Below are 19,184 nucleotides of genomic sequence, written 5' to 3' on the forward strand. Positions count from 1 at the left end.
GCGGGAGCTTTGACTGGAGTCTGGGGAACAAACGGCGATGAAGTGCGGAGACATTCCTCGCAGGTGCGCGGGGTTTTTCCGTTTCCCCAGATTAAGCCGGACCAATCAGATAAAAGTAATACAAACATCTACATGGACAGGCGATAATTCTTTGCATTGAAAGACTACTATTGATCCAAGATTATATGCATGTAAACATATCAAGCAAGCATCATAGACGCGCGCACAAGACCGTCCCGGACTGCAGAAACAATTGAAGCCTGAACATCAGGAATGAGCCCAGCCCACCGTCTAAAATCTCTGGGGTGTAGGCCGAACCAGACAACACCAGAAATAGCTGCTATGAGGGTCAAGTGTTTGAACGCAGAACGGATTCTATGAACCCATCTTCCTCTCGGGGTGTACTTCGCCGTCCAGTGCCGCCAAACCGGGAACGTGCACCGGAGATAGTAATCAATTTGGGTAAACCTATACACCTCATTAGCTAACGAGTAGAAGGATGAAAGAGTAAAAACTTACGGATAAGTCGAAGAATTCCAACCTCCTTCCGTCTTATACCAACTCGTACAATTCCCTCCCTGGAACACAGTGCCCTGGAGACCCTTCTGGACTTTATCCGCCCAGGCTCTCTCAGCTTTTTCAGTGACCTCGTAGGAACTCACATCGCCGTCCAGGATAGGCTTGATAAATTTCAAAGAGTAATTGACGGCATTTTCACTCGCAAATATCACACTGTTATGACCAGTCGCGGTATTAGGTCCGAAGATAAAGAAGAAATTTGGGAAATGGTCCATGGCGAGACCCAGATAAGCTTGCGCACCTCCGCGCTCGTCCCAAACTTCATTCAAGCTCTTGCCCTCTCTACCAACAACCCGCAGTGGGTGTAGCCAGTTATTGGTTTCGAATCCGTTACCCAGGATGATCACATCGGCGGGGACTTGCCTCACCTCGTCCGTTCCGGCACTGTCTGGAGGGTAATGTTTCCCAGGGCCGAGAGTGACGTTCCGGGACTGAACGCTCGTGAGACGCATGGTTGTCAGCTCATAGTTTGGGTTGTTTAGGCTTTTGTACCATTCACCCCGTACAACTCGACGCTTGCAGCCTAAGTCGTAGTTCGGAGTGAGGATTTCATGGTATTTCTTAGGGGTGGCAGAGCGCATATATGCGAGCCATTTCTGCTCCGTTGAGCGTCGCTTCCACTCCGCATAGCGGCTATTCTTGAACCACCCCAGAAAGTCAGCTTCAAACATGAGGAACATCACGTTTCTGAGACTCTGCGAGAGTCCAGGAATGTAATTAAACAAAAGCGGCGTCCACTTTTCCCAAAGCTCGAGGCCCTTTTCTGGAAACAGATCTGGCTGAATCCAAGGGGGAGACCTCATCACCTGGGTCACTGATTTGGGCTGATATTTGGCCAGGCCAGGAACTACCTGGGCGGCACTGCAGCCGGAACCAATGACGACCACATTTTTCCCTTGGAAGTCGATGTTACTATCCCACTTCGCGGTGTGTATGACTTGGCCCTCGAAGCTCTCAATGCCCGGGATGCCTTGAGGCCATTGCTTGGGCTCCACCAGTCCTCCAGCACCACTGACCACAACCTTTGCTCGCACCTTCTCCGTCTGAACATAAACGCTATGCGAGCCATTTCTGGCTACCATGGCATCTCGTTCATTCTTGGCTAAATCCCCAGTACCGGGAACGAGGTATGTCAGGGTGACTTCCCACTCCTCCACATCCTCCAGCCACTTGATCTCGTCGACCTCGGTATTCAATTGAATCTTGTCGACGATGCCATACTTCTCACAGACATCCGCGAAGTATTGTGCAAGTTCCGGGCCGGTCGGGTGCAGAGTAGACCAGTCCTGTTTAGGCGAAAAGGAAAAGGAGTATAAAAGTGCCGGTCTGATATATGTAAGTAAGGGTCTCATTTACCAGAAGTACAACCGTACATATCACAAGCAACTCCTGGATACCTATTAATCCACCAAGACCCTCCAATACCGGCCTGTCTATCGAAAAGCCGGAACTGATCAAAGCCCAGGGCTTCTTTCAGCCGACATCCCATGGCGATGCCAGACTCGCCAGCACCGATGATAACGATGGGGATATACGTATGGGCATCTTTTCCATATGCGTGGCGTTTGTGGATCTTTGCTAGGGAAGGCATTGTTTTTTGGTTCTTTGGACGGATATGATGGGATGTTGAATAGTGTTATGATCAGTCTGGGGATAGATACAATTCACCTCCACCCAAGATCAACAAGCGGGGAGGGCTCGATTGACTTCAGATCAACCATTGAACCTCGGCTTCGAGGTCACCCCACTGTAGCTGTAGCATATGAGTCGCTAGTCGGCGCATAACACGTATCACAGTGTGCGGGTTTAACATCCGTGATCCTTGCATATGAACTTGGTCGGGCACAGATATCAATTTTGCTGAGGTCTGCTCAGTGGTGTCCAGCCAGGCGCCCTGCTTTCTATACTTGTATATCGAGCTGAGCAAGTCTTTTGCCTGCTACATACTAATCCGGCAGCCGGAGTAGAGATTCGCCGATTTCCTTATCCGGAAGATCGCCATGCGGACCTGCTATCATCACTACACCACACTTGACTCTTGCAATTTCCATTCCTAAAATATCACAGCTACGTCTCTGATGAAGCTTCAGAAATGGCTGCTGACCCGCTATAACCCCCGGGTTGCGTCTGCGCGCGCTTTACCGGTTTTGAACCACCAGCGCTTCACCTCCTCCGCAACACCCTCTACCAATCGGCATCGTCCTCTCGAACCTCTCCAGGATGGTAATATAGATTATTTCCGCGAAAAATGCTTTGTCCCAGAACGACCTACAATCCTCCCGCGCCAATTCTTTCGCGATATCCCCGCCGTCGAGCGCTGGTTTCGCCCGGGAACTACGCAAAATGACACCCCACGGTTACGATTGAACATAGAATACCTAGAGCAGCACGGCCCCAATGCATTCGTCCCCCTAGAACTTACCCAGCCCTCGACCTCCGAATCGACGAATTCAGAACTCAGCTTCCGTCAATTCCACGCCCCGCTAAGCCTCTTCCTACAGTGGATGCAAACCGCTGAAACGAACCCGCAACAATCAACCCGGCTCTATCTAGCACAGTGCCAACTTTCCGACCTTCCCCAGATTCTACGCGATGACTTCCCCGTTCCGAATATCGTGACACGCGCAGGAAGAGGCGATGTCTACGATGCGAATGTCTGGATCGGGCACCCACCAACATACACCCCGCTACACCGCGACCCGAACCCAAACCTGTTTGTGCAGATGGCAGGGGGAAAAGTGGTAAGATTGGTGAGCCCAGATGATGGGCTGGGTTTGTTTGCGACCGTGCGACGACAGTTGGGGAGGAGTGGGAATCGTGAAGCTGCGGCGATTCGGGGAGAGGAGATGATGCAGGGTCCAGAGAGGGCGTTGCTAGAAAAGGTGGTTTGGGGTGATGCCGACACACAGGATTCGGATAAAGAATGGTATGAGGTTTGTCTTGGGCCGGGGGATGGTTTGTTTATCCCTAAAGGCTGGTGGCATAGTATTAAAGGTGTTGGAGAGGGAGTAACTGCCTCGGTAAGTCTATCTATCGCAGTACGCGAAGACTAGCTAACAATTTAGGTCAATTGGTGGTTTCGGTAAAGCATTTGAATGCTCTTTACAGTATGAATATACCAATTCAATCCTTCGTAGTAAAGTAGCACTCTCTGAATTATTGTTGTACTTGTAGCTTCTAGAATCCTCTCCGCCTCGCAAAAACAAAACTCACCTTCCACCTCGACTTAGACCAACACCACCAACACCTTAATCCAACAAAAAGAGAAAAGACATGCGAATGTCCTTCACACTCTCCCGCGCTCTCCTCCCTCTCACACTCTCTCTCAATCTCAACCCATCCATTGCAGCCCGCGCGGCAACACACCTACCAGCGCATTCCAGATCTCTCGCATTTCCACCCTTCATCTTCCACCCTCAGTGTCCGTCCTCCATCCATACATACTCTACCATGTCCGACCAGACCAACGCAAACACTCAACCCCAACAAGGGCAACCAGACCAACAAAACCAAAAACATCAACAGCAGCAACCCTACCTCGCCCTCCCCGAATCCGGCCCCTCCGCGGACACAAACCAGCTCGATCTCAGCCAACCAGGCTCAACAGTGACACTGGATCATCTGGGTCCTATGGTGGTGAATACGGATGGGACACTCTCGCGGATCGCGAACTGGGATGGGATGACGGAGATTGAGAAGAAGACTACGCTGCGGGTGCTGGGGAAGAGGAATAAGCAGAGGTTGGAGGCGTTGAAGGCTGCTGGGGTTGCGGTTGGCGTTGATCAGTCGTAGGAGTGGGGTGTATAGTGAGAGTGAGCGGAAGCTGTGGTATGTTTTATGTTCTATGGTTCTTTTGTATGATGTGTTCATCTAGTCTATCACTATCATGGATATTCCAAGCGTGTTTTGTGTCAACATTGCTATCCAAAGAGGATCCTCGACGTTTTGGTGATTATATTCCTGTCCCAGTTAGTTAGCACCATCTACACCCAGACGCTAAGTGTAAAACTCACTTCGGCTTCACATCAACATAATTCCTCGTATAATCATCAATCTCTTCCACCCCCGAAACCAAATCCACTTCCTCAGCCCGTCTACACCTCGTTCGATGCACAATCTTCCACCCAAAATACAACACCGGAAACACTCCAATCATCGTATACGAGAAGAAAAACGACGCCACATCCCACTTCCCCCGCAGAAAAACCTCATACCCACCCACAAACGCCATGGTAGTCGTGCAAATCAGCGAAATATACGCAAGATAGGGCTGGAAGCGGGATGTGTAAGGGAGAGTTTTCCGAGAGAAGCCCTGCGCCTCGAGAGCCTTGAAGAAGCGGATGTAGGTGAACGTGCAGACGGAGAAGTTGATTAGTTGCGAGGCTGTGACTAGGTTGACGAACCAGTTTATTACGACGGAGGCGCTGTTTGAAACTTGCAGGAAGGCTAGGAGTGAGATTAATAGCACGATGCTCACGCAGTAGATTGGGACTCCGGTGCGTGTGCACTTTGTGAAGAAGCGTGGTGCTTTGCCGTCTAGTGCGAGGCCGTAGAGACTGCGACTTGCGCAGTAGACGTAGCTGTTCCCTGCGCTGAATGAGGCTCCCAGTACCATGGCGTTCACGATGTGTGGTAAGATGGGGATGTGCAGGCGGTCCATGGCGATTACGTACGGCGAGGCCGCGGCGCCGGGTTTGTCTTGGTCGAATGCAGCGGCCATTGTTGAGTCGTTGTAGGGAACTAGGATGCCGACGCAGAGAGTTCCTAGCACGAAGAAGACGGTAAGACGGTAGAAAACGCCGTTGTAGGCTTTGGGGAGAACTTTGCGGGGATTTACGGCTTCTCCGGCGGCCATGGAGACCTGAGCAATTGGTCAGTATAATTATAATGAGAGCAGGGAAAACTTACATAGTCCGGTCCGGCAATCGTGAAACTCGCCTTTATAAGACAGTAAAGAAAGCCCAGCCATCGACCAAGATCACCTCTCTTGTAGTGCTCTGCAAACGAACCCGGATTCTGCCAGTACCGAAATCCGAACCGGTCATTCAGAGGATTCCCTCCCAGCATCACAATAAAGGTGAATATAATCAGACCAACGCTGAGAAGCACCTTTCCCAGCGAAAGCCAGAACTCAGACTCACCATACCACTGAACGGCAAACACATTGAGGATTCTGCAGCCCGTTGTCAGGAATCAATGCAGACTACAAGTGACAGAGGGCAGACATACATATAAAGCACAAGCACAATGGCAACAATGGCCCCTACAGGGACTGCATCGCTCCAATACGTGATAATCAGATTGCACGCGACAATCTCGAACGGGATCTGGGCTACCTGGGACACGAAAAAGTTGTATCCAGCGGCGACGCCAAATGCCTCGTCAACGAATCGGCCTGCGAGGCGGATGGTGGGCGAGGAGAGGGGGAGAAAGGTAACCATTTCTGCGATTGCTAGATGGAGAAGCCTTGTTTAGTATTGATACTGGCACATCGGCATGAGCATAAGAGCGCTTTGGGAAGATCATGGAGCTGCATTGGGTATCCGGAGGAGGAATTGAATCCGTACAAACAGTAAGACATAAGATCACGGAGCACCTATGGTCAGAGTATAAGAGAATGTCTATTTTCGGAGTGATGGATATGGGGATTCACTATATGGCACTGGAGCTCGATTGCTTCGTTCATGTACAACATTGCCAGTACGAGACCATGAACAACCACATACAGGGACAAACGAAAGGGGAGGGGAATTCAATACTGACCAAATAGTGAAGGCGAGAAACAAGCTGGCCGGTCCTCCTTCACGCAAACTTTGACCGATCTGGACATACAAAACCGTCCCAATCGTCCCCCCAATACCTATATTCGAGTTAGCACCAGATCCTATACTCAGTAGTTCAATCTAGACCAACCGATTAATTCTACATGTCTGGGTTTCAACTTCCGGTGCGTATGGTCATAGACAGGCTTCTGAGGCTCACTGTTGATTGATTCCTCGCCATCTTCGACAGCTGTATCTTTTTCTATTCCAATACGGTTCTTCAAGTGAGCTTTCAGATCTGTGGTCTTGTTGGACTCATGTTCAACAGCAGTTGATACTGGCCCAGAGGCAATGTCTTGGTTAGAAGACATTGTTGGTCAAGCAATATTAAACACATAAAAAAACTAGATAGGGTTCTCTGAAGGATTCAGTGTGAAGGGGGGGGGGGGGGAAGCCGTGGCAAGCAGTGAAGGTGGGATGTCGAAGTCAGCGGTTAGCTCATAACATTCTTTTGCGTTGCATCAGCAATGCTAGATCCAGTCAATCGAGTCGAGTGGGATCAATTGATCATGATCCGTTATTATATTCAAACTTCAGCCGGCAGTTATTGTTCACTGCAAAGAATTCAAAATCAAATCTGCTGCAAGATTCAGAGTAGGTAGTGGGGCATGATAACATTCCATCTAACCGAGGCACGGAGAACGGTACTAGGCCTCTAGCCTGATAGCAGAAAAATATCAAAAGAACATCATATGCGATCGGAATCAGTGAAATCGAAACAGACACAGCTAATTATCAGCCGGTAGTAAGACATCACGACATACGGAGTACAGAACCATAATGAGCCGAGTACAATAACATCACCACTCGGCTCAGATTTGGCTATCGCTCGATTAGGACTAGCTAGTGCCAAAAGATGATGCTGGAGCTACAGCTCCCAAGAGATAAAACTAGATGGGAAAAGCAGAAGACGTTGATAGGTTGCACTGGGTTATGGTGGTAAGACCAACCACTAGTTCACCTAACGGCCCGACCAAAAGCCAACCTACCTTCACATGGACGATGGGGGCGAGTTCGTTGAACGCTTAGAGACCCATAGTTACGACAACACCATTATTGGAAACAACCTTGGGGTTCGGACGACACTGGGCGACGAGGAGACCGTGTCACTCCGCAATTCAAGCCCTCGAAGCCAAGGCGACGGAGGCTGAAGACGAGCATATTAAGATGCTGACTTTCGCGAGTGACATGCAGAAATTCGTTAATGCACAAATGACGGAATTCCGGACAACTAAGGAGCGATTTGCTTCTGTACTTTCGCCGAGACAAATACAGGATGCAGACTCCAAAGACCTAGATATCATCAAATGGGGGAACTCCTCGGTCCACGACGGCGACTGTTTACTAGATGTCTGCGTTTGGTCTCCAAAGGGACGACGAGCGGATTTTGACACATTCGCTGCTTTATATGGCATTGTACCCAATCAAGTCGACCGTGTTGCGAGTTGCCACGATACAGTTGATACTATAAATGAGCACGCAAGCGTATACACATCGAAATCCAGCCAGTCTCCGCAAGAATATCACGACACATTCGCCGCCTTCGTCCAGGAGCTTACAGCTTCAAAATGACGTTACACACTATCTTTCTGATCCCAAAAGTCGCCTATCAAGCTCATACTAGAAATCTTGGCGCGCTGTGGAGAGAGTTCCCTTTGTTTAATTAATGTATACATTCTGATCGATTTCCGTGTTGCGGGTTTGCCTGGGCAGCTTTCGCCTGCTTTCTGTTTTATCATTTTCGGCCGACGCACGTTAGGGTGGTGTATATAGTTTTATTCAGGGATTATTGGTACAGGATCACATGGCACTATACTATTCCATCTGTCATTGCTTAGCCTATGGATGCCCTTAGGATTTCTTTTATGAGTACTCTGTACCTCCGTATAATAGTAGTACTATGTATTCCATGATATAAGACGTATTGCTAATCACACGCGAACATCCCGAACCTCCGCAAAGCCAAATCAAACCCCGCCAAATACCCGATAAAAGAACAATCTGCATTCACCAATGCTCTCTGTCCTCCTTCCTGTCCTTCTTACCCTCCTGCCCCTGGTAGTCCTATATCTAACAAACTGCCCTACTCCTACGGAACCTGAAAGCAAACCTGCCAAAATGGTCGAGCACGAGGAAGAGCCCAAGCGCTTCTCCCCCAAAGTCCCCGTCGAGCTGGCTCCCCCGAAATACGACCCTATCGATGCCGAGGAATTGGCCAAGTGTGATGGTACAGGTTTCAAGTTTATTCTGACTGTCAAGGCTGTTCTCTAACACGTTGCAGGAACCGACCCCAACCGCCCGACATTGGTCGCTATCAAGGGTATCGTCTTCGACGTGAGCCGGAATCAGGCCTACAGTCCCAGCGGGCAGTATCGCAGTATGTCCTTTTTACCTTCTTATATACACCTTATGCTCTCGTCTATGGGTGGAAGCTGACACCGTCAAGTCTTCGCAGGGAAAGACCCTTCGCGCGCGCTGGCCAGCTCCTCTCTCAAGCCCGAAGACTGCCGGCCCGATTGGTACGATCTGGATGACAAGGAGAAGACCGTGCTGGAAGAATGGTTTACCTTCTTTAGCAAGCGCTATAATATTGTGGGCAAAGTGAAGGATGCTACGAATTACTAGGTGGAGGGGAAAAAGGTCGATACACTGCAATAATACCCATGGATTGACACAATTCAAAAAAAATGCAATGCTTTTATCAGTCCAGACGCCGCAACCAAATAATTACAGGGAATCTTCTCTAAACAGATAATGAGCAACTGAAAAAGAAACACTTAATTGCCCTTCCGGCCCTTCCGTTGCATCCTCTTCTTTGCAATGACCCGGTTGCGTTTAGCAATCTTGTTCCCTTCCTCGGGGTTCTCGCCTCCTTCGCGCTTGTCACTGCCACGACTCTCGGATCGCTTCCTCTTCTGTCCAGCCATATTTTCATTCGGAGATGGTTTCCCTCTGTCCCCGTTGGGTCTGCCGTAGGGCTTCCTGTCGGGCCTGCCGTTGAACTTTCCATCGGGCTTGCCATTGAATTTCCTGTCAGGTTTCCCATTAAACTTCCCGTTGGGATTTTGCGATTTCTCCTCCTCTTCCTCCTTCCTCTTCTTAGCAGCTGTCTGGGCGTAGATGCGAGATTTGGCCTCTTGTTCAGTCCGACGCTTGACCACTTGCGCGTTCTCAATCGCAAATTCCACAATAACCCGCTTCTTCTTATCTTTGACCTCTGCATCGCTGCTAGGCGCATCGATGGCGTGGCCGTTGAGCCAGCGAAGTCCCATCAGCGCATGTCGGTGGGTGAAGTATTCAATAAACCCGTAGCCTCTGCTTCTCCCGGCACCGGTGTTCTCACCGATCTTGGTTCCGTCGCGTCCTTCAAACACAATCGTAGCCTGCTTCACGATACCCTTACCCTTCTGCTTGCGCAGCTTGTCGGCTTCCTTCATTTCGTCCGATGCCCGATGTTGTTCCTCTGGGGACAGAGGCTGGCGGAGGTTCTTCTTCACTTCCTCTGCGAAACCGACGACGGCTTGTCTGGCGAGTTGTTTCAGGTCCTTGGAGGTGACTTGTCTGGGGATGTTGCGGATAGACAATCTCGTCAAACTCAAGTGCAGCGTCGGGTTCTTCTTGATGAAGCTCTGGCGCTGTTTGAAACTGTCTTCTCTCATCTTGATCTCAGAGGGAGAAAGCTTATTGTACAAGGGAGAATTTGTGGGGATCGTTCCTTCGGAAAGGAGGAAGAGTCGACGCTTGTCTGTATCGCGAACGAGTCTCCGCGAAGCACCTTCTTCCTCCAGCTTGGTGGCTTGGTTTCTGCTGACTGCGATGGCAACCTGTAGCACTCGTCCGTCCAGCGTGTAGCGGCCAGTCGGATCGGAGGTTTCATTCTGCAGGACAGAATGCTTGATGGCGGAGGCTTTCTTCGATTTGTCCTTGTCGGCTGCGATGGTGTCCTGTGGCTTCGGACTCTCACGGATACAAGTGAGGGCATCCTCGGGGCGCCAGAAGCAGACGAAGCCTGTACCGCGGGGACGGTCGGTCTCGGGGTCGACGACGATTCGAGCATATCGGACGTTCCCGAATTGTGTAAAGTGTTCGTAGAGCGACTCGTCTGTGGAGGTGAAGGGTAGGTTGCGAATGAAGATGGTAGATGCGTTACGCTCGTCCTCTTTGTCCTCTTCTTCATCAATTTCATCCTCGTCAAGCTCGTCTTCTTCATCGTCTTCTTCATCGTCTTCTTCATCGTCTTCTTCATCTTCCTCCATGTCTTCATCTTCGTCAACCTCGGAAGCGTCTTCATTTCTAGATGCAGCCTCTTCCGCTTCCGCCATGTCCACGTCGCTCGACGTCTCTTCATTATCTTGCTTCTTCTTCTTCTTCTTCTTCTCCCCCTCCTCCTCCTCCTCATCGTCGTCCTTTCTTTCCTCTTCCTGCTTCTGCAAGTTCTCCCAGACGTTCTTCTCCACAGCCCAGTCAACAGCCAAAGTCCGCCCATCTACCTCTTTACCATTAACTGCCTCCAACGCCTTTTCAGCATTCTTCTTGCCTCTCAACACAACAAAGCCAAAACCGGCCAATGTGTTCCCTCTCTTAGGTAAATAAGCCTGCTTGACCTTTCCGAAACTCCGAAAATGAACAATCAAGTCCTCAGGCTCCTTGATACTCCACGGCAAATTCCGAACAATCAACCTTGGCGGCTGCTGCGCAGCCCTCTCATCCTCCCTCTTCTTCTTAAATTCGATCCCAGCAGCAGACGGCACGCTCTTTCCGATATTCTCATCGACTTCACGGTGACGGCGCTCGGCGTAGTCGACCGTGATTTTCTTCCCGTCAAAGACGCTTCCGTTGAATTCTTCCAAAGCGCGCTGTGCATCCTCGAGATCGGCGAATGTCACGAAACCGAAGCCCTTTGATTGTTGAGTCTGCGGGTCGAGAACGACAAGGGCATGCTTGATCACGTAGGATTGCGAGAAATACTCTGCTAAACTGTCGGTTGTGGCTGATGCGGGAAGCGACCGGACGAAAAGGGTCTGTCGGGGTTGGCGAGAGACGAGCCCGTCAGTCGCGGGCTCTTGGTTGGTTTGAGGCTCCATTTTGGCCTCGTTAACTAGAAAATTGCAGTTGTTTCTGTAGAGACAGAGATAGGTTGGTTCTTTCGCAACTTTTTTTTTTCTGCAAGCAAAATTGGCGGCAGAAATCGGGTGGGTCTTGGCGGTGAAGGTACTGGACCTCGTCTGATAGTCGGATTACTATGTTTGCATTCTACAGGTATATCAGGTATTGTTGATTCTGACAATGGCTGATGAATTTGAAGACGGGGCAGATTTAAACGCTCTTCTCCAAGCAGAACAGAGCGCGCCTCCCAACTACGGAAATAACCCTGCTTCCTCAACAGCTCCGCGACAACCAGCAGCCAAGGTCCAGCAACCAAAGCCGCAAACCCTCCCTCCCAAGCACGCTCCCTCTGCGATTCTCGTCTCAAAACGACAGAAAGGCAATCCGATATTGAGTCACATCAAGATTCTACCCTGGGAATATGCAGATATACCAGCTGATTATGTCCTTGGAAACACCACCTGCGCTCTATTCCTATCCCTCAAGTATCACCGGTTACATCCAGAATACATTTACTCTCGGATTCGCGGCATAGCAGGAAAATACCGTCTCCGCATACTCTTAATTATCGTCGACATCCCCAATCACGAAGATAACCTGAAAGAACTATCCAAAACATCCATCATCAACAACCTAACACTAATGCTATGCTGGTCTGCCACCGAAGCCGCGCACTACCTTGAGCTATACAAGTCCTCTGAGAACGCACAACCTACTGCAATCCGTACCCAGCAAGCACAATCATATAAAGACTCCTTGACGGATTTTGTGACTATGCCTAGGAGCATCAACAAGTCCGATGCGGCGAGTTTGATCTCTACGTTTGGGAGCTTGCAGAATGCTATCAATGCACAACCTGAACAGATTAGTGCTGTGCCAGGTTGGGGTGAGAGAAAGGTTAGGCAGTGGTGTAATGCGGTGCGGGAGGAGTTTATAATCGAGACAGCGAAGGGTGCAAAGGCGCCGGAGAGGGGTGCTACGCGGGCTTTGGAGGATAGAACTGTGACTCGTGATGAAGAGGAAGCGATGCGTTTGGCGGAAGCGGGGGAGACGAGAGCGAATGTGCCAGAGGATACTGAGACTGTCCATGATGCTGGTTCGCATGATGTTGGTGAGGACGAGGGTATGAGCGAGGGATTAACGGCAGCGCTAGCCAGGTTGCGAGAGAATGGCGGCTGAGCAAGTGTTTCTTATCTTGTTATGACGGATATCATTCATCTATTCCGGTTTGTGGGGAAATCGTAACAATAGGCTGGCCAGAACAGCTTGGCTACGCACCTACGAGTATGCCCAAGTGCCGCAGGGATCTTGACTGACATAGAATCATGAGACGGATTGTTGGACCTACATCCACACTCATGCGCGAGATCAGCCGCTTCTGCTGCCCGCGTGTACTTGGGCAATTCTGATTGCCAGGCTGCGCACGCCTCGCATGGATTCTCTGGGAGTCGCACTTGTCACATTGTATGCCAGCAATACTTTTCGGGCCCCGACGATGGGACGAAGTTGCATGCTATAGATATGATATGCAAGTGAGATTTTTGGGAAGCATGGAGATGTAGATACAGCTCATGGTGCTCGGGGCTGTGATGAAAAGCACAATATGTCAAGGCAGTATATAAATCACAGAGATATATCCCAGCACCCCAGCATTACCGAGAGCGAACCCGCATGTTCGGCCACTAGGATCAATGGTGTACAGTGCTTATAATGAACGAATACTAGCAAAAAAACCAATTCAACGTTATAAGAGGGATGCTGCGAAGGTAGAAAACAGAGGCAAAAAGAAAGAACAAGAAAGACAGAAAAGACAGGAGATATTGAATAAAAGCAAAGCAAAAAAATGGACTCGCGGGGAATCGAACCCCGGACCACCCCCATGCTAAGGGGGTATTATACCACTAAACCACAAGCCCACTTGTTGAAATATGGGCCTCAGTTAGTGCCTTATTAAGAGTTATCTTTTACTCCACATCCTTATCGCATGCCAAGACTTGATAAAGCTATCAAAACAGTCGATTGAACGAAAAAACAAAACTCCTGCCATTGGCTATGAACTTTCCCAAGTGATAGAATACAGAGTACAATTACAGATATGCACCCCACTATATTCCATCCCACCCACAGTGCCTCCGATCTCCATTGCCTTCCCAATCCGTTCGAACCGCCTTTCCTTTTGCTGACCTCGGCGGCGGTAACGCCGATTATGGCCTCTGATTGGTCCATACCGCCGAATACAGCTGGTCGGATTCGCGGGGCAAAGCTCCGATTGAGCTCCAACGGCGATAAAAGAAGACATATATAAGGGACGTACCCCTCGATCGAAGTTGAAACTTATCAGACTGTGCTCAATTCATTCGTATCTCTTGTTGGGTCTTGTGTTTCCAGTTTTTCGCCGCGTGCTTTGCTAAAGGTCTTATCTCCTCGGCCATCTAGCTTCTCCCCACAAGTGCTACGTTTAGCAGTGTAAGTGACACATTGAAGCCCTTTTAAGACCTGCCTGACCGTGTTTCAAACGCTAACCAACTTGAACTTCAGCCATCATGTCTGCCCTCCGCCCCGGCCTTAAGCTGCGATCTTTCGCACGCCTTCCCGCTGCCCGCACCCTCAGCACCACGCCGTTGCGGGCAGCCCAGCCATACTTCTCCAATGAGCCTTCTGGTCCCACGGTGTCCTCGGCCATTCCGGGACCAAACAATAAGAAGGTCGCCGCGGAGTTGAATGAAGTATTTGATGTGCGCAGCTTGAACATGTTGACTGACTACACTAAGTCCATTGGAAACTAGTATGTATTGTGCTTGTGGAATGAGGCGAAGAAGGTGGATAGCTAACGTGCGGTAGTATCTCTGACCTTGACGGAAACACTCTTCTTGATGTGTAAGTCAATAACCTATCTGGGATAAGGAATTGTGGTTAACATTATATAGCTACGCACAGATTGCCTCTATCCCCGTCGGATACAACAACCCCCATCTCGAGAAGGTGGCCACATCGCCCGAGATGATTACTTCATTGATCAACAGACCAGCTCTGGGTAACTTTCCTTCTGCTGAATGGGCTGATATTCTCAAAACTGGTGTCCTCAAGGTTGCCCCCAAGGGCCTAAATCAGGTGTACACTGCCATGGCCGGCTCCGACGCCAACGAGATTGCCTACAAGGCGGCCTTCATGTACCGTCGCCAGATGGAGCGTGGAGGACCCGAGGCCGACTTTAGTGAGCAAGAGTTGGAGTCCACCATGCAGAACCAGCAGCCTGGATCTCCGCAATTGTCCATCCTGTCCTTCAAGTCCGCTTTCCACGGCCGCCTCTTCGGCAGTCTGTCTACGACCCGTAGCAAGGCTATTCACAAGTTGGATATCCCCGCCTTCGACTGGCCCCAGGCTACCTTCCCCTCACTGAAGTACCCGCTCGAGGAGCATGCTCAGGAGAACGCCCAGGAGGAGCAGCGCTGCCTGCAAGAGGTCGAGCGCCTTATCAAGGAGTACCACAACCCCGTTGCCGCCGTCATGGTCGAGCCCATCCAGTCCGAGGGTGGTGACAACCACGCCTCGCCCGCCTTCTTCCAAGGCCTGCGCGAAATTACTAAGCGCACCAATGTCCTCTTCATCGTCGACGAAGTCCAGACCGGTGTTGGTGCTACCGGAAAATTCTGGGCCCACGACCACTGGAACCTCCAGTCCCCTCCGGATATGGTCACCTTCTCCAAGAAGGCCCAGACAGCCGGCTACTACTACGGCAACCCTGCCCTGCGGCCCAACAAACCCTACCGCCAGTTTAATACCTGGATGGGTGACCCATCCCGCGCTCTGATCTTCCGCGGTATTATCGAGGAGATCGAACGTCTGGGTCTGGTTGAAAACACCGCTGCTACTGGTGCTTATCTGTACGCCGGTCTTGAGCGTCTTTCGCAGCAGTACCCGCAGCACTTCCAGAACCTGCGTGGCAAGGGTCAGGGTACTTTCATCGCTTGGGACTCGCCTAAGCGGGATGAGATCCTGGCTAAGGCTAAGACTGTTGGTGTCAACATTGGCGGCAGCGGACAAAGTGCTGTTCGATTGAGGCCTATGCTTATTTTCCAGAACCATCATGGTATGTTACTGTTACTCGCTATTGTCTCTTCGTTTAAAAGTAGATATACTAACTTTCTTTAGCCGATATTCTCCTGGAGAGACTCGAGAGTGTGATCAAGGCGCTGTAATCTGGAATTAACTGTGTATCGATGAATTTCCTTGTTTGATTGTTATTTCCTGACTACCTGGGCTTGTTTCGGAGTTATATGGGTTTCTGCACGCATTCCGGCGGATGTTTATGACATGATATTTAACGCTCAATTGATTTAATTCTGTTCTCACAAGTCGCCTGCTCGGGTATCAGTTTCATCGTAAGAGATCGGTAGTCGAATAAGGACAAGACCCTTCTAAATTGTAAATGCGAAAGAAAACCGAAGATTCAACAAACAACCCCTGGCTAATCCCAGATGAACTAAAAGCAAATGTATAACCCAGACCATGACCGTAACTCCGTATGTGCAACAGATATGCGAGCCTATGCCTTCTCAACGCGTTCCTCAAAGCGGGTAAGGTCGTCGTCGCCGTCAATTCATTGGTCGAGTCGGTGGTAAGTGTATTTCGAGGGGATATCGAGCATTTAAAAACAATGCGCAAGGAACAGGTGTCCCATCAAGGCTCCTCTTCGCCGGTACTTCCATCTCTCCTATTTCAAGTCAGCCACCAGCAAACCAACGCGCAGCAATTAAGCATGAAGAACATACGGAATATACTTCACACCAGCATCCTCCAAATTCGAAATCACATCGTCGGGCAACTGTCCATTAACCCATTAGCCATCTCTCATTCTTCCCCCTCGCAATCCTCAGCCTCATAGGGAAACATACCGAACCCGTAACTTTAACCGCATACGTCCCTGGCACATAACTGTCCAATCTCTGCCACCTAGCCACCCAGCTGGTATTCGGATCGCTGAGCGTAATCAAGCCTTCGAAGACCTGGGATGTGCATTCTTGAATGGCGTCGTTGTTGCCGCGTAGGCCGAGGACATTGTCGCAATTCGGGCAGCCTTCGCGCATGAATTTCTGCATAGATAGAACAGATGTTAGTATGCTTTGGTCTTGTTTGAGAAGGGTATATTGGGGGGTTGGGGGTGAAGCGCACGTTGTGAAGCTGAACGAGGGAGCAAACCATGCAGGCACGGAGGGTGCGCTGTTGGCCTGGGGGGACGTAGTAAGTCATTGTAATAGATTTTTAGGGTTCCCCAGAAGCTAGCTGTTCCTTAGATATATTGAATGAGGAAGTTGAAGCAGTGCTAGCTAGGAACGGAGAACGGCGGCCGACGATTCTGGAACCGCGCAAAATGCCAAGCCGTCGGAGCAAAATGAACGACCGCAGGCGGAGGCGAACTTTTAGTTTTCTACTAGGCACCTTACCTTACATTGTCAGCCAGGAACATAGGCTACGTTCTCTCTTTATTTTATTTATTTTTCCTTCTGTATTCTTCTTGTTTTTCTTTATATTACTTGGTCTTTCATTTACACTGGAGGCTTTGGTTTCCTCCCTTTTATTATTCCATTGCCCTCTCTGTCTCGTGACCCCCCTCACCCCTCCTACCATGTCGGACATCGAAGCCGCCAACGCACTCAAAGTGCAAGGAAACAAAGCCTTTGCTCAGCACGAATGGCCAGCCGCAGTGGAATTCTACACAAAGGCCATTGAGAAATATGACAAGGAGCCGTCGTACTTCAGCAATCGCGCTCAGGTATGCGATTCGGATTCGGGTTTCGGACGGGTGGCTGCAGACGGATGGATGATCAAAAGCTAATCGGTACAGGCGCATATTAAACTCGAGGCGCATGGGTTTGCCATTGTGGATGCCACGAAGGCGTTGGAGCTTGATCCGGGTTATATCAAGGTTAGTCTTTCGGGCTTGCGGGCATTCACTGGGATGGAGATAAGAAGGGAGAGAAAGACGGGCAGACCTGACAGATTATAGGCATACTGGAGGCGCGCCCTTGCCAACACCGCTATCCTTAACCACCGCGAGGCCTTGAAAGACTTCAAGGCCGTTGTCAAGCGAGAACCCAACAACCGCGATGCGAAACTAAAGCTAGCAGACTGTGAGAAGCTCGTCCGTCGTGTGGAATTTGAGAAGGCGATTGAAGTTGGTGATCCACCATCAGCTTTCGAAGACTTGGATATCGATTCTATGGCTGTGGACGATGGGTATGACGGTGTCCGGATTGGGAATGAAATGACACAGGAGTTCATCGATGATATGATTGAGCGGTTCAAGAACGGGAAGAAGATTCACCGCAAGTATGTGTTCCAGATCATCAAGGCTGTTAGGGATCTTGTCTATGCGGAACCGACGATGGTTGAGATCGGGGTGGAAGAGGGGAATAAACTGACTGTGTGTGGTGACACACACGGTGAGTACTATCCTAATTCCGACATTTGTTCACCTGCTAATGGCAACAGGTCAATTCTTCGATCTTCTCGAAATCTTCCGAAGAAACGGTTACCCCTCAGACAAGCATGCATATCTCTTCAACGGAGACTTTGTCGATCGCGGCTCGTGGTCGACAGAAATCGCCTTGGTCCTCTACGCCTACAAGTGGCTTCGCCCCAATGGTATCTTCCTCAACCGTGGCAACCACGAGACAGATGATATGAACAAGGCCTATGGCTTCGAAGGCGAGTGCAAGGCCAAGTATAACGAGCGGGTATTCAAGGTTTTCTCCGAGTCATTCTCCGCTCTGCCCTTGGCCACCCTGATTGGAGAAAAGTACCTGGTCCTACATGGCGGTCTCTTCTCGGACGACAGCATTTCCCTGAATGACATCCGGAAACTGAACCGACACAACCAGCGCCAGCCCGGCCAGCAGGGTCTGATGATGGAGATGCTCTGGACAGACCCGCAAACAGCACCTGGTCGTGGACCCAGCAAGAGAGGTGTCGGTCTCCAGTTCGGTCCCGATATCACAAAGCGGTTCTGTGAGAAGAACGGTCTCGAGGCCATCATCCGTTCGCACGAGGTTCGCATGGAAGGTTACGAGGTCGAGCACGACGGACGCTGCATCACCGTCTTTTCCGCACCGAAATACTGCGATACGACAGAGAACAAGGGTGCCTATATCAACCTTGGACCGGAACTTAAGCTCAATTACCAGGTGTTTGAGGCAGTGCCTCATCCCCCTATCAAACCGATGGTAAGCCCTTTCCCTGCCCACTTTATAAACATCACTGACCGTTGCAGGCATATGCCCAGAACTCGCTTCTATCTATGATGTGATGTGATGATTTAACATTGGCACGAGAGTAGCGGGTTGGCGTTTCTGGATTCGAGGGCAGTTTCAGACTCCTCTAGCTCTTTTGGTACTTTATTCATATATTCTTGACGTAGCGACGAGATGATGAGATTAGAGCCTGATATTCTATGTTTTGTTGTCTTGGAATAAAATGATTTTCACTGCATATATGTCATGGTGTCATAAGCCCTTGAAACTAAACATGCTTTGAAGATTAAAAAAAAAATAAATGAGAGTGAAAAGAGAGGATTAAAAAAAAAAATTGTGAGCCCAACCCGATTCGAACGGATAACCTTGTGATCTGGAGTCACACGCGCTACCGTTGCGCCATAGGCCCATTATTGAAGGAATTGAG

The 19,184-nt window shown here is 50.0% G+C and overlaps 11 protein-coding genes and 2 non-coding genes across 13 annotated transcripts; 7 read left to right on the forward strand and 6 right to left on the reverse strand.

The window, feature by feature from the left end:
- Positions 1-144: 144 nt before the first annotated feature.
- Positions 145-2,170, reverse strand: EURHEDRAFT_504358 (flavin-containing monooxygenase; the record flags this gene model as incomplete). The annotated part of the gene is made up of 3 exons (XM_040785809.1): positions 145-468; positions 520-1,905; positions 1,953-2,170. 3 exons carry the CDS (start codon positions 2,168-2,170, stop codon positions 201-203), a joined length of 1,872 nt encoding a protein of 623 aa, XP_040637242.1. The 3' UTR covers positions 145-200.
- A 341-nt stretch (positions 2,171-2,511) lies between these two features.
- EURHEDRAFT_152951 (putative JmjC domain protein) lies at positions 2,512-3,759 on the forward strand. The gene is made up of 2 exons (XM_040777793.1): positions 2,512-3,599; positions 3,645-3,759. The coding sequence occupies exons 1-2, from the start codon at positions 2,658-2,660 to the stop codon at positions 3,663-3,665; spliced, it is 963 nt and encodes a 320-aa protein (XP_040637243.1). The 5' UTR covers positions 2,512-2,657; the 3' UTR covers positions 3,666-3,759.
- Positions 3,760-4,119: 360 nt separating this feature from the next.
- Positions 4,120-6,770, reverse strand: EURHEDRAFT_414384 (putative general amino acid permease (Agp2)). Its single transcript, XM_040782413.1, has 7 exons — positions 6,493-6,770; positions 6,343-6,439; positions 6,147-6,175; positions 5,809-6,031; positions 5,488-5,752; positions 4,593-5,440; positions 4,120-4,539 (listed from the first exon to the last, which is right to left on the reverse strand). The coding sequence occupies exons 1-7, from the start codon at positions 6,710-6,712 to the stop codon at positions 4,500-4,502; spliced, it is 1,722 nt and encodes a 573-aa protein (XP_040637244.1). The 5' UTR covers positions 6,713-6,770; the 3' UTR covers positions 4,120-4,499.
- EURHEDRAFT_419927 (uncharacterized protein) lies at positions 4,168-4,338 on the forward strand (the record flags this gene model as incomplete). The annotated part of the gene is made up of 1 exon (XM_040783332.1): positions 4,168-4,338. A coding segment is annotated over one exon (171 nt), but the record flags the coding sequence as incomplete, so codon positions are not given.
- An 843-nt stretch (positions 6,771-7,613) lies between the features above and the next one.
- EURHEDRAFT_404316 (uncharacterized protein) lies at positions 7,614-7,973 on the forward strand (the record flags this gene model as incomplete). Its single annotated transcript, XM_040780300.1, has 1 exon — positions 7,614-7,973. The coding sequence occupies one exon, from the start codon at positions 7,614-7,616 to the stop codon at positions 7,971-7,973; it is 360 nt and encodes a 119-aa protein (XP_040637246.1).
- A 546-nt stretch (positions 7,974-8,519) lies between these two features.
- Positions 8,520-9,026, forward strand: EURHEDRAFT_460089 (putative progesterone binding protein; the record flags this gene model as incomplete). Its single annotated transcript, XM_040784623.1, has 3 exons — positions 8,520-8,628; positions 8,683-8,778; positions 8,848-9,026. The coding sequence occupies 3 exons, from the start codon at positions 8,520-8,522 to the stop codon at positions 9,024-9,026; spliced, it is 384 nt and encodes a 127-aa protein (XP_040637247.1).
- A 152-nt stretch (positions 9,027-9,178) lies between these two features.
- EURHEDRAFT_504368 (mRNA-binding ribosome biosynthesis protein NOP4) lies at positions 9,179-11,485 on the reverse strand (the record flags this gene model as incomplete). Its single annotated transcript, XM_040785810.1, has 2 exons — positions 9,179-9,353; positions 9,453-11,485. The coding sequence occupies 2 exons, from the start codon at positions 11,483-11,485 to the stop codon at positions 9,179-9,181; spliced, it is 2,208 nt and encodes a 735-aa protein (XP_040637248.1).
- A 169-nt stretch (positions 11,486-11,654) lies between these two features.
- On the forward strand, positions 11,655-12,908 carry EURHEDRAFT_153105 (DNA repair protein RAD10). The gene has a single exon (XM_040777794.1). It carries the CDS (start codon positions 11,688-11,690, stop codon positions 12,684-12,686), a length of 999 nt encoding a protein of 332 aa, XP_040637249.1. The 5' UTR covers positions 11,655-11,687; the 3' UTR covers positions 12,687-12,908.
- A 443-nt stretch (positions 12,909-13,351) lies between these two features.
- EURHEDRAFT_t108 lies at positions 13,352-13,423 on the reverse strand. The gene has a single exon. It is a non-coding gene; the product is annotated as a tRNA-Ala (tRNA).
- Positions 13,424-13,791: 368 nt separating this feature from the next.
- On the forward strand, positions 13,792-15,876 carry gatA (4-aminobutyrate transaminase gatA). Its single transcript, XM_040782414.1, has 5 exons — positions 13,792-13,973; positions 14,046-14,292; positions 14,349-14,384; positions 14,435-15,597; positions 15,660-15,876. Exons 2-5 carry the CDS (start codon positions 14,051-14,053, stop codon positions 15,704-15,706), a joined length of 1,488 nt encoding a protein of 495 aa, XP_040637250.1. The 5' UTR covers positions 13,792-13,973; positions 14,046-14,050; the 3' UTR covers positions 15,707-15,876.
- Positions 15,727-16,883, reverse strand: spt4 (transcription elongation factor SPT4). The gene is made up of 4 exons (XM_040782415.1): positions 16,680-16,883; positions 16,403-16,600; positions 16,280-16,332; positions 15,727-16,221 (listed from the first exon to the last, which is right to left on the reverse strand). Exons 1-4 carry the CDS (start codon positions 16,755-16,757, stop codon positions 16,188-16,190), a joined length of 363 nt encoding a protein of 120 aa, XP_040637251.1. The 5' UTR covers positions 16,758-16,883; the 3' UTR covers positions 15,727-16,187.
- Positions 16,884-16,944: 61 nt separating this feature from the next.
- Positions 16,945-19,116, forward strand: ppt1 (protein serine/threonine phosphatase PPT1). The gene is made up of 5 exons (XM_040777795.1): positions 16,945-17,280; positions 17,353-17,433; positions 17,526-17,950; positions 18,000-18,730; positions 18,778-19,116. The coding sequence occupies exons 1-5, from the start codon at positions 17,243-17,245 to the stop codon at positions 18,811-18,813; spliced, it is 1,311 nt and encodes a 436-aa protein (XP_040637252.1). The 5' UTR covers positions 16,945-17,242; the 3' UTR covers positions 18,814-19,116.
- Positions 19,095-19,166, reverse strand: EURHEDRAFT_t107. The gene has a single exon. It is a non-coding gene; the product is annotated as a tRNA-Trp (tRNA).
- Between the last annotated feature and the right edge of the window lie 18 nt (positions 19,167-19,184).

The sequence above is a fragment of the Aspergillus ruber genome (genome assembly GCF_000600275.1).
Source record: "Aspergillus ruber CBS 135680 unplaced genomic scaffold scaffold00021, whole genome shotgun sequence".
In the NCBI taxonomy this organism is placed as follows: Eukaryota; Fungi; Ascomycota; class Eurotiomycetes; order Eurotiales; family Aspergillaceae; genus Aspergillus; species Aspergillus ruber.